Genomic DNA, 13,258 nt, shown 5'->3' with positions numbered 1-13,258 from the left:
TAGGAGTGATGAACTAAACAACTAGTCATGACAAAGTGCTGGATAAAATGCATAATGCAATTTCATCTGCATATTTTTTATCTACAAAATGTCTTTTGTGTTTATCTTGTATAGTGTTATTGGCTTATAATGCATTTGACTATGGTGGAATCAGCTGAATATAGGTGTATGGTATAGCCTGTAAATTGTAAAATCTAAACCCCAGTTGAATATGAGTTGGTTGCTTTTTCATTCATTTAATTCCCTCACTGATTCTGTAAAATGTCTAAAGAAGTACCAGACATACCTGTGGCAGACTAGAACTTACCTCACCTGTGCTCACAGCTCCTCCTGATTTGAAGCATGAGGTTCAAGTTCAGGAAAGACTGCAGTGTCTAATCTGTCAAATAAATTTGATAGATTAAACAAGTGTCAACTATCTGATTGGGTGATAGGGTGGAGATGGAATCAGACTGTTCTCAGATGTACAGCAATAGAACTAGAGGTAATGGACACAAGTTGGATAATGGAAAATTGCAACTAGATAGAAGGACTTTTTTTTTCCTTCATCTCCTAAGGGTGGTGAGATACTGGAAAATGTTGCCCAAAGAGATTGTGGAACTTCTGTCACAGAATCACAGTATGTTTGGGATTGGAAGGGACCTCGAAAGATCATCTAGTCCAATCCCCCTGCTGGAGCAGGAACACCTAGATGAGGTTACACAGGAAGGCGTCCAGGCAGGTCTTGAATGCCTCCAGAGTAGGAGACTCCACAACCTCCCTGGGCAGCCTGTTCCAGTGCTCTGTCACCATCACTGAGAAGAAGTTTCTTCTCAAATTTAAGTGGAACCTTTTGTGTTCCAGTTTGTACCCATTACCCCTTGTCCTATCATTGGTTGTCACCGAGAAGAGCCTTGCTCCATCCTCGTGACACTCACCTTTAAATATCTGTAAACATTAATGAGGTCACCCCTCAGTCTCTTCTCCAAGCTAAAGAGCCCCAGCTCCCTCAGCCTTTCCTCATAAGGGAGATGCTCCACTCCCTTCATCATCTTTGTTGCCCTGAGCTGGACTCTCTCCAGCAGTTCCCTGTCCTTCTGGAACTGAGGGGCCCAGAACTGGACACACACTGTCCTTGGCAGTCTTCAAGACTGGACATGGCCTTGGGCAACCAGATTTGATGAGAACCTGCTCTGAGCAGGGATGGGGTTAGATGACCACCTTAAGTCCCATCCAACCTCAGCTGTTCTTTAATTCTGTATATAAAACTGATATAATTCACTCTTCTCACATTCAGAAAGAATAAAAGCTGGGCTTGCACTGCTAATATCAGATCTGTACAGATCCTTTTCATGTCTGAAGTGTCCCTACCCCAATTTGGAAGTGCTCAGTCTCCATATAAGTCTGAAGCCTTTGATGTTAAATTGTCAAGCAGAAGTCCTTGTATGGTTCCTGATTTTTACTGAGATTTCATAGATACCACTGTAACAGAAGAATAAAAAGTAGCCAAAGTGAGAGTCCTACACTGGTTTTTATTGTCTTTGTTAATTCTTTTGTGGGTTTCTTTTTCAATTAGCTTTTGAACTGTATAAAGACTGTAGTATAACTTTGGAACTTTTAATAGGATTTGTTATCTTATTTTTTCACTTGAGATACAAAAGTGAAAAAAAAAAAACAACTCTTGGTTTTTTTTGGCTATAAAACTACTGTCATCTCATTGACTTCAACAGCAACATTCCTTGACTGAGGACTATAGGACTGGCATTCTTTAATATTAAAATAGCAAATTTTTCGAAAAATCCCAGAAATTTGTCCACAGTAAAAATATTTTCCTCCATCTCTTTGTCTCCACTATCTCCCTTCTTTTCCTATACATATAAGCAATTAACTATTCTTGTATCAGGTGTGTCCCATGGCCAGTTGGCAACACTATGAAACATGGTCTGTAACTCTTTGTCCATTGTATTGTCTGTATTTTAACATTATGATGAATTTGGTTCTAAATTATCATAGTATTTCGGTTAAAAGAAATGTAAAAGGAAAATGGCATCATGATGATTTGTTTTCTTTTATTCTTCAGGGTTTTTCCAAAGATATTAAAGTACCAAAAGCAAAATATGTTGGCTACATCAAGGATTATGAGGGTGCCACGTTAATGGGTTGTGAATTAAATCCAAGGATCCCCTACACGGAGTTTTCTGTTATCATTAAAAAGCAAAAAGAGGTAAAGGCTGAAATGAAACACTAAACATTATAATCTATTTGAACATTTAGAAACAATTCAGTGAATGCCCGGCTGCTTAAAACATTGGAATGTATACTTTTATTAGTAAGCCAAAACTTTGCAGTTGAGACATTACATTCTACTTTACTAACTTTATGATAACAGAAGTGTTGAAAAGTACTGATATATGGAGGAGTATTTCATAGGTAATTTTTGTCATAGATGATAACAAAGCAAAATCTTGTGAGATTGATTTGTTCTGCAGCTTTGTCAATTTTTTTTTCTTCCACCCATGAGAATAGTGTTCATTAGAGTGACTTTTGAATGCAGTGTTTGTACTGCATGTCCTGTGTTTTACTGGAAAGAAAGAGGATTATTTTTTCTGCCACTGTTTTAATATACAAGTCAAGGATGGGCTGTCTTAAATTCCAGACTGCCCCTCTTTGGAGTTTACATAGGATGTTTCTTACTTATTTGTTCCATAATAATAGTCCATATAATAAGGCAGTTTATTAGCAAAATAACTAAGATGTTTCCAGTTGATTTTATATACCTTCCTTGGTTTTCAAAGAAATACAAATGACAAGAATAATTTATTCTTTCAAGGCTAGTCAAATTAATGAATTTTTATTTTGCTTAAATGCATCTTCACAAGACAATAATTTGCCCTCCAATAGTATTATTTGGCCCATGTCTGCAGAAAGAAAGAAAATAGCTGAGTGCTATATATTTAGTTTACAAGGTTTCTTAATTTCATTCACTGGGAAAGTTTTAATGTGCCCATATAACACACAGATCAGGCTTTTTATTCTCCCTGTTCCAAGGAAATTTAGAGATAGCCCTCCCAGTCTGCAGCTTTATGAAGCATGTTCACTGATCAAATCAAAAGCAATGAAGATGATACCTGAATATAAGTAGAATTTTTAATGTTAACAGTATGAATTACATACTGATTTGGTTTCTTGCTGGTATTGGCCAGTAAGACTTTCCTAGTCCTGTCCTCTTAGAAGGGAAGCTTTTCATGTAATCTAAACTTTTATTTAAAACATGAGAGTATATGCCTATGGCTGCTAAGACCATGTCATCCAATGCTGGGTACTATTCACAGACCACCATTTGTGAGTTTGCATTGCCTGATTTGCAGCTCATATACAGTCATTCTGAAAAATGTGAAAAATCCCTTTATGCAAAGACTTGTGACCTGCTGACTTGTGAGTAATCAGTGTTACTGATTGAACAGCTTGATTTAATCAGGAAGAGGCACTAATAACTAAATTATAAGAAGGGTTTAAGATGGATTTAACAATTAGTTTGGCAGTATTTTGACGTTATACTGGAATCTGGCCATGGTGCTGTTGTATATGGTATTTCTCTTAACGTTTGTAACCTCTGTTGAAAATCTGTTTTTTTTATTTTCCTCTTATTTGAGAGAAAATACCATGTGTGAGGGAGTGAAGCTCCTTAAAAATAAAAATATGTCCGTCCTTATTATTTCCAAAGAAAACAGTCTCTCAAACTGTGCTGGTCTGAATGTCTGTGCTTCTGTTTACTCCCAGTTATGAAGTAAGCAATTTTGAAAGTGACATATTGAGGACACACAAAGCTTAGGTAAGCCTCTAAGTGTGTATCAAGAGCACCAAAGCACATTACTTAGAATTGAGGTAATGAGATTGCAAAGCAGAACAGAGTGTACCCCAGAACTGGAAAAGCATTTACTGGCATTTACAAACAGAGTAGAATTTCTGTTCCAAAGACTGGCATCATGATGACGTCCTCAAGAGAAAATCTTCAGTAAGAGTATCTCTGACTGATATCTAAGCAACTCCTACAGTTACATGGAAACTTCGATGTGAACAGGTATTTCTAAAGTTTTGAAATGTGAACATATATGTGCATTGAAAGATGTTCATTGAAATACATGCCTTGAAATTTCCGACGAGCTTTGCTGAAGCAGTTCGCAAGCGCCAGAAGTTAGAATTAGAGCCAGTTGCTGAATCTGCTTTGAGGAAATTTCCTTTCCTACCTCTGCTACCACCTTCCCAGGAGCTGTGCAGCTCATGATCAATACAGCAAACAATGACTCCTTTTCTTCCAGATTTGTGCCTAGACAGGCAGCTGAGAGGCTCGGTAGTCTCATCTGCAGCATCAGTGTTTGGCCAGGGACCTCACCCTTCAGCTTCAGTGCATCTATAAGGACCGTAAGATTAGGAAGTGAGAGTGTTCCTGTACGTCACAGTTCTGCAATAATCCTTTGGGTTACTTTTGAGCAAACTAATTATTTTTTATTTTCTCTGCTGCTTTATTACAGATCATTAAAAAGCTCATAGAAAGGAAACAAGCTCAGATAAGAAAAGTTTATCCTGGCCTTTCTTGCTTCAAAGATGGAGTACGGCAGATTCCTATAGAAAGCATTCCTGGAATTAGTATGTATCAGCCTCTTTTAACGTAGAACAGAAGCAGAACAGCCCAGGAAAGGTCCAAGTCTAGAAATACTGATGTAGTCATGTATTTCTTCTTGATAAAAATGCAATTGTTTTGGTATGCTGATTTGATTTCTGTGAAGATTGTTGTGTTTCCATTACAATTGCTGTCTTTGAGACTTCCTCAAGGCATCCCAGGCTGTTCCTCTTTTATGTACGTGTGTGTAATTTTATTTATATATGATTCCTCTGATTTGTATCACAGTGTAGTCAGCCGTTTCCCTCTGGCACCACTGTTATGCACTGCAGTCCTGTACAAAGATGAGTTCTGTGCTAAAGAGGGACGTACAGGGCAAAACAGAATTAGAACATTTAATTACCATCTTTGGGGTATTTTTTTCTACTGTGCTTTTCTGCAATTTATTCTCTGTCTCAGAGGAATCAAATTGGATAACTTTGACATCATTATTCTTTACAGAGGTTGTCGTAAAATAGGTATTGAATTTTTGAGAAAATGTGTATTTCATGTAGGAATATTTTAGAAACTTTTCAGCAGTCTGGAGCTAGAGGCACGTAGGAAATTGGATGGGGCTGTAGGCTAGATGGTTGTGTTATTTGTTAGGAGTAGCTTTTATTAAAACGAACCCATTTTACTGCAGCAGTGCTGAAACGGCTCATCTTTTTAGAATTGCAATAACTCAGATAATGCTTTGACCTACTGTACTTCCCATGTAATCTCTCATGTTGTTGGTGTACAGGAGAGACTGGCTGGAAACCAAGCGGAAAAGAAAGAGGGTAAGTGCTGCACAAAGTAAAATGATTAAACAGTTTGGAGCTTCCTTTGAGTAAAGTCTTTAAACAATGTCATTTGATGTTTCCTTCCTTCCGTCGGAAAATAGATAAATAATCTGCAGGGATGAGTTCTTAAGTGAGTTTGGCTTTGTTTTGTTTTGGGGGCGGGAAGTGGGTTTGAGTTTAAAACATTTATTTCTTCCACAAAATGCACAAAACTTTGGAGATGCTTTTAGGCAAGATGCACATCGTAAGAATGAAGATAAGGGATTCAAGCTAATATTATTGTGTTCATATTTTCTTTCAAGTAAGGAGCCCAAGGATTCAGATCAACTTTACAGCACATTAAAAACCATCCTGCAGCAGGTGAAGGTGAGTGCTAGTTCTAGTTTACCTTCTGTAAAGATTTCAAAATATTTTCCAATATGGAGTTTCCATATTAGATACCTTACTTTTTTCTTTACCAAAGAGCCATCAAAGCGCTTGGCCCTTCATGGAACCTGTGAAGAGAACAGAAGCTCCTGGATATTATGAAGTTATAAGGTTTCCCATGGGTAATGCCATTAACATTTTTTAAGTATAGAGTTTAAAAATCTTTATAGCTGGAGACATAGCAGATAAATTGTGATCTGATTGTTTTATGTTCAAAGGTACATATTTCTTGCAGCTGAATAGCTTGCAGCTCTGAAGTGCCAAGAGTACGATGCTGTCATTTGAAATTTATGACTGCTTTGTGACCTTTGTGAAGCATGTATAGCATATACATGCGAAATCTTAGGATGCCCTAGAGAGCTCTTAAACAGTGCAGTCAGCTAGAAACTTTCAGAACTGAGCTGGTTTATGTAAGTTGTACAAGTATGTTCTTGTGTGTGGTAACTGGTCATTGCAGATCCTACTAGTATGTTAAAAAATCTCAAGACAAACTTTCAAAAACACCTGAGCTTTCAAATTGCTTTGAAAAACATATTTAAGCGTTCTAAATCACATAGAGAAAACCTTTTCAAAAGTACCAGGGTTTTCTAATTAAGTCTTAACAGTTTGTTCCAATTTAAGTTTAGGAAAATGCTTCATCCAACTGATTGTAAGATAACTTTTATCTCTGTATGTTAGATCTGCCAAAGTTGTCCAAGGTGGTATGTTCATTTACTTATTTATTTTTATTTTAAAATCATGTAGCTATTGTTTATTCAGGATTACTTGCAAAGGGAAGTACACAACTGCTAATAATGTTCTTCTTTGCTTTTGGCTGCTGGGTCGTATAATTTCAATGACGATTCAGTGCTGTTCTAAACAGAAGCTTGTTTTGAGTTGTATTGCAGCAGATTCAAAACTGAATCCTTCTACTTTTTAATTGCTTATGCAATACTCATCTCTGTCTTTCTGATTATAGTTTCTGAACCTTTTAATGTTCTTTGCAGGCTACTGTCAGTCAGTTTCTCAGTGAATTAAAGTGTTTGTTCATATTGCTTTGCATAGGCTCCTACCCTGTGTATACCAATTTGGCTTAAAGTTTTTTTATATTCAATTTTTCGATTCCAAAGAGCACATATATGTACACTTCCTGTATCTCTGACACAAATGTGTTTTCTAGCAATGAAGAAAAATAATGTTGCATCTCTGCTATGGCAGTTTTCTCCATCTGCTTCTCTGAGCAGAGACTAGATTTAGGTGGCCCTTTAATCTGAACAGTGGTTACAAAGAACTTCTGCCTGGGTTGGCAAGCCCAAAGTAGGAATGTTGTCTGCCCTTTCCTTGTTCAGGTGCACATTGGAGGCAGGGGTAGCAGCTCTCATTTTAAGATTTGTCTCTTCAGCTAGGGAACCCAGAACAACTAAACCACATTTTGATTCATGATCAACTTCTGCTTGCTTTCTGCTCTCGCTGCCAGAATGCTGATACTGTACAAAAATCTCAGACATACTTTCAATTAAAAAGAAACAGCATTGTCTTTTCTTACACTATCATGTACAAGATACAGCATTTGTCTTTACGTTTGCATACAGAATAAATAGTACAATATTTGAGAGGTATGGCTATGAGTTTTTTTACTGTGTCTTCTAAGGTCAGTTCTCATGTATAAACACTTTCTTATCCTTTTTAAGTGCTCTTTCAGCTGCTTGTTTTCAAGGAATACCATTTGATTTTTTTTTTCCTTTTCATCTGCAGTACAAAAGCAGTACAAGTGAGTGACAGATGGAGCCAAACTTTCACTGTAGTTAGAGGAGTGCAGTTTAACTGACCAGCCAGGCAATGTTTGCTTTAGGGTGAGCTGAACAGCCTTCTCAGATGGATAATATAGTCTATAGACATGTGGTTTAAATGTAGGCACCTAAATTTCAGACTTAATGGGAGCTCAGTGAGCCTTTGCTTTTGCAAAATATTGTGCAACACTAGTGAATGGCAATTTATATATCATTGGAAGAGGTATTTGAGAGCACCCATCAGACGTTTCTTAAATAATCCCCTCTTGTCAGTTTGATAGGGTTTTTCTCTATTTTACCAATGTCAAATCTCCCTTAAAAACAAAACAAACCCCAAAAAACAAACCAAACCAAAAATGCCCACAACCATATTTTTAAATCTTAAGTTTTAAGGTTTGATTCCTTTGCATTGGAGGTCTTTGGTCTCTGCTTTCCTTGCAATACTTGTTGGCAGTAAGTCTGCTCTATTTCAGCTGTTTCTGTTATGGTTTCACAAAGGTACTGCTGAAGCCTGGCTCAAGCAATGCTAAAAAAAAGTAGTTGTTAGAGCATCTGAGGTGAGAAAAGCCAAGGCATCTAGCACACCTCCCACTACTTCTATTCCAGTACTCACTACTAGAACACTTGTAATGTAGATAAAATTTTTAAATGCCTGATAAAAATTACTGGGAAAGCAACCATGTGAACAACACTGAGATTATTTATGTATTTTATGGGTTATTTATGTATGTATTTTATGGATGATTTGTTTTAGTATAAAGGAAAACATTTCTTTAAGAATGTTCTGTAAGTAAAGGTTTTGTAGGATGTGTTGAAAGCAGGAGAGATCTGTTCTCACAGGACTGTTAAAAAGGGATACATAAGTGAGGAAAAAATTTAATCTTTTTTCAAAGCTGCAAGTACTACTTGTAGTATAGACAGATGTCTCTTCTCTGCTGTGCTTGTAGCAAAGTGAGGATTTTAGCTTAACACACATGTTTTGTGATGTTTGAATTGTTTGCTTATATGCTCCTAAGGACGCCTCCAGCAGAGCTGCCAACAGCTTTGCCTCACTGAGGAGTTAGGGGAGGGTTAGGGACACCTAACACCCAGTGAAAACTCAGAGGAGTATGACAACACAAAAGAATGGTGCCTTAATCTTTTAAAGAAGAAGAAATAAACTCTACACAAAATGATTCTTACGGTGAAATATTGCTTAGTTCCAGGGCTCAGTTGGTGTTGAAGATAAAAAAGGGACCAAGCCTTAGATGAAGGCGATTAGGAATTCCCAATCCTAGCTTTGCCAGTTCATGTTAAATGGCAAATCAGTCTAAAGGAATATTGCATACAAAAAGTATTTGAATCAAACGCTGTTAATCTATTTTTCTCCTGTACAGATCTCAAAACAATGAGTGAGCGACTCAAGAATAGGTACTACGTGTCTAAGAAATTATTCATGGCAGACTTGCAGCGAGTGTTTACAAATTGCAGAGAGTACAACCCCCCCGAGAGTGAATACTACAAATGTGCCAATATACTGGAGAAATTCTTCTACACAAAAATTAAAGAAGCTGGATTAATTGATAAGTGACACTGTTTTTTTACAACCAATCAGTGTGCCTACTTTATGGGCAGGGGAAGCCATTATATATATCTGAGTTTTGGGACTTTAAGATTTCAAGAAACTTCTGTTTAATACTTAGCACTTTTAAAAACCCTTTTAGTTTTGCAAACATGTATTATACTGAAATTACAAAAATTATTTTATTAAAATGCTTTATAATGTATTTAATTACAGAAAATTTCTTTTGTGTGCCCATTACCGTATGTTCTTAATAGGTTTATCAGCCTCAGAAACCCCACAAAGCATGTGGGAAATTGCACATGTTTGAGAATATGAAGAAAATTCTCAGACAACAAATGTTATAGCTTACCTAATGCAGTACCTGTTTGATAAAGTTTTATTATTTTTTTTCCAGTAAAAAAGAAAACAGTAAGGGAAAACAACAGTTGGGAGGGTCTGAAATATTTGTTTCTTTGTAGAGTCTTTTTATAAGATATTATTTTTTAAAAGAAACACTCAGCTGGTTGAGAAGCTGTGAAAGAAGAGCAGCCAGTTCTGAAAAGGGATTGCCTGTAATCTTTGATAGATGCAAGTTTTTCTAGTCATTTTAGGTTTTGATAAACATTTTACCTGCAAATTGTAATCTCATAACCACTATTTAAAAAAAAAAAAAAATCTGGCTAGATGTGTAATGTCATAGTGACTTGGCTTATGCAGGACATAAGTACCCAAAATAACTTCAGAGAATCTGATTCATATCTACTAGACAATTTCAATTGGCTTAGTAGAGTTAAGGTTTTGATGCACTTCATGGTCTATCCTATTTACTATTCTTCACTGATAAATTCTTTAGATTATTCATCAGAGATAAAACTATTAGACACAGAAAAGACAACATATGACAGCTTCTATAGCTTATATACTTGGCGCTGTGGTAAACTGGATTTTCTACTAAGCTTTATTGTAAATGCGTATTAACTGTGATTATTTAGACCCAGGAACATATTAACATTTTACAACTCATTAGTATATCTTCAAATTGAGCACTTATATATATGTCATATATATATTTTGCTGCTTACACTACATTTAAGAGGTACACCTACCTTCCTAATGGAGATCAGTACAAGCCAAAAAGTTGTCACTTGGCATTTTCTAATTAGAGTTTGTAACTTTAAATTATAATTGCTTTTGTGAAAAACAGATTTAACTTTTGTTCTTGGTGTTTTATATTTACAGATGTTACACTGGTAAAATTCAATAGTTCTAAGACTGAAAAACCCCCAATCCTGTCGTGTGTCAAAGAATATATTCCTGCAAAATGTCTGTGAATGTTAAGTCACAAGTTGATTCAGCAAGTAGATATCGGGAGCTACTTGGAAGTATTAATAGTAAATGTGGTACACAAGGTATTCAGAATGTTAACACTAGACTTGCCATAGTGTTTTGTATGAGATTAGTCTGACCTACATTTAGATCTATAACAAAGGTACAGTGAGTACTTTTTTTTTTAAATAGCCAGTACTGGATGCTATAATCCTGTTTTGTAGATTGGGCCTACAGATGCACCTGTTGAGATTGGTATCCTGTGAAATTTTATTATTTTCAAAGTAGATTTTCTTATTGTCTTTCAATCAGATTGTCTCTTCTATATTGAAACATTTGTTTTCTAATTTAAGAATTAATATTTTCATAGATACTGTGCAATAAAGTTACAGTAGGATATGTCGTTTTGCAAATGCTTTAACAGCTGATGAACTTTACATTTGTAAAATTAATATATTGTACTGGTACAGAATAGTTTTAAATTATATATGTACAAAACTCTACTTATTTTGGTCTCTGTTTTCATTAATTAGTTCTTGCACTACAAGTATGCCTGCTGAAGCAATTTCACAACTGAACAGTGAATCTACAGAAGTACAGTCAGTGCAGCTTCCTACTACACTAGAAAATTTGCAGAAAAGCCTCTGAGTTGACTGGGAGGCTGGTGTGCTGAACTGAGCATTCACTATGTGTCGAGGTTTTGATTGTGGGGTGATAGTAAAACTGTAGCAGATGTATTGTTAACCCCCTTTCCCCCTGCTTCCCCCTTCCCACTAAGGACAGGCAACTGGGAGGGAAAGAACAGAGAGAAGAGAGTTGGAAAAATTAAGAATGCTTTACTAATGCTATTAATAAGAATAGAGAAAATAATACAAAATATACAAAACCAATCTTGAAAGTCCCAGCAACTGCAGAGCCGGCACCCAAAGACTCTGCAGCTAACCAGAGCTGGATTCAGTCTGTCACTAGGCCTCCATTCACAGGGAGGACTAGCAAGGTCCTCTCCTAATGTCAGCCATAAGGAAAAAGGGACAAGATCCTCGTGATCTCCCACTTTTATATGAAGTATTCACGTGAATGGGATGTTATACTCTGTTGGTCAGTTTCTAGTCACCTATTTCTCGTTGCCCCTCTCCTGAGATGTATATCCATGCTTATTGATAACCTCACATTCCATTGCTATGTTTACCAAAACATGTATCTGGTTTTCCAGGAAAGTGCAGCTAATATGAAAGCTTTAGCTGACAGGCAAATTCACTAAAAGAGAAACTTGTTTTTAACAAAACCAGGACACTATGGAAAGCTGTGACCATTCCAAGTAGCATTCCCAGCTCCATACTACTGGAGCTACAGTGCTAGTACTGCCATCCTCTCTACATCTCAGAACAATTCTTTGACCTGTTCACAAGTTTTGGTTCTTCCCCTCAAAGCATGCTCATGCTGTTTTCTCATTTTTGTCTACTAGAGCCCTTTATTCACAAGACACAATATACACAGGAGCAAGCTACTGTCCACTTTGAGCTTGTGCTTACCTACTCTTACCCTGAGGTCACTCAGATGGTACAGTCATTTTGCATACCGTAAACAAACCCTGCACCTGTCCACTACCTGACAGACAATTGAAGAGTACAAAGATATTTATTCTTTTCCCCATCCACTAGGACTTAGTCCTGCACCACATCATGTGAAAGTGTACTGTTCAGAGGGTAGCAAACAGCAGTCAAGAGGTTTAGCTGTTTTCCTAGACACACTTCTAGAATATCAATTCAGAGTAGGTCAGCTAGACTCAAGATTCCTTCCTGCAGTTGAGATGGAACAGCAGCAATTCTTCTAGGGTGCTCAATCTAAACAAACTTCAGACCCACCACACCTGCCTTGGGCTGCTGTGCTATCACATTGTTCAGTATCTGTCCCTGATAAACAGGTGTTACAGATTTGTTTGCTGAAATAAAAGACCACTTGAAGTTAAATCATTCTGGTTAGATTCCTATGGTACTGAAAAGTTTCAGAATGAAGATGGTACGAATTTTAGGATATAATAGAAGATTAAGTTTCAGTTCAAACATCCAAAGGCTGTACTGTAAGCAAGCATTTTCCCTCAGTAGCTGCAGCCTTTATTATTACTGTTGAGAGAGTAACCTAAGAAGTTACCATTAAAACAGTAATTAATGCTATACATTTTTATTACAGAAAGGGAAAGATCTTACACCTATTGAAGTGGGTCAGGTGAGGCAGGCCATCTTGCAAGGCAAAAGTAATTTCACATTATTGATTCTGAAGGTAGCTTTCCTCTTTAATACTTCTTACATGTTTCTCAAATAAAGAAAAGCTAGATTAAGTGCTTTGAATTCTTGCTAGACAGTTCATAACTATCTCTCAGCATCATGCCTGTTGTGGTACCAGTTCAGATCTGGCAGATCTTCCTCTAGTAAAGGTATCTGGCAAAACAGCGCCAAAGTTGTTGTGAAGTCCCATAATAGCAGTTTACACTCCACCAAAGCAGAGCACTTGTCACCAGCCTTCACAGATAACCAGACAGGAACAAAGCAAACATAAGCTGATTCACAGCAGTACCAACCAAACCTAAAACTGCTGCTTTTGAGAGCTCCAGCTACATATTCAAAATATAACTGGCAATCTTGCTTCTAAACCATGCTTATGCCAGGTAAGATGGGGAAGGAGTAGACTGGCTTGCAGTATACCTACTGCTGACATTGCTGCCCTTGAAGCAAATACAGAAACTGTGCAGAAAGAGCACCAACCAACTCTGAGC

General features: G+C 36.9%; 1 protein-coding gene across 3 annotated transcripts in view; it reads left to right on the top strand.

The window, feature by feature from the left end:
* Positions 1-10,988, top strand: part of KAT2B (lysine acetyltransferase 2B) — a 43,799-nt gene extending 32,811 nt beyond the window's left edge. For 2 of the 3 annotated variants that reach the window (XM_082045329.1, XM_082045331.1), the window contains 6 exons: positions 2,060-2,203; positions 4,512-4,626; positions 5,382-5,418; positions 5,724-5,787; positions 5,885-5,969; positions 8,993-10,988. In XM_082045329.1, the coding sequence (XP_081901455.1) occupies positions 2,060-2,203; positions 4,512-4,626; positions 5,382-5,418; positions 5,724-5,787; positions 5,885-5,969; positions 8,993-9,186 (639 nt within the window). In that variant the 3' untranslated portion in view covers positions 9,187-10,988. The remainder of the gene's footprint in view (positions 1-2,059; positions 2,204-4,511; positions 4,627-5,381; positions 5,419-5,723; positions 5,788-5,884; positions 5,970-8,992) is intronic. The other variant, XM_082045330.1, reaches the window with a different exon arrangement.
* The last annotated feature ends 2,270 nt before the right edge of the window (positions 10,989-13,258 follow it).

The sequence above is a fragment of the Streptopelia decaocto genome, assembly GCF_964273445.1.
Source record: "Streptopelia decaocto genome assembly, chromosome: 2".
NCBI lineage: Eukaryota > Metazoa > Chordata > Aves > Columbiformes > Columbidae > Streptopelia > Streptopelia decaocto.
Note: the sequence above shows the minus strand (reverse complement) of the source record. Positions and strands in the feature narration are given on the sequence as shown.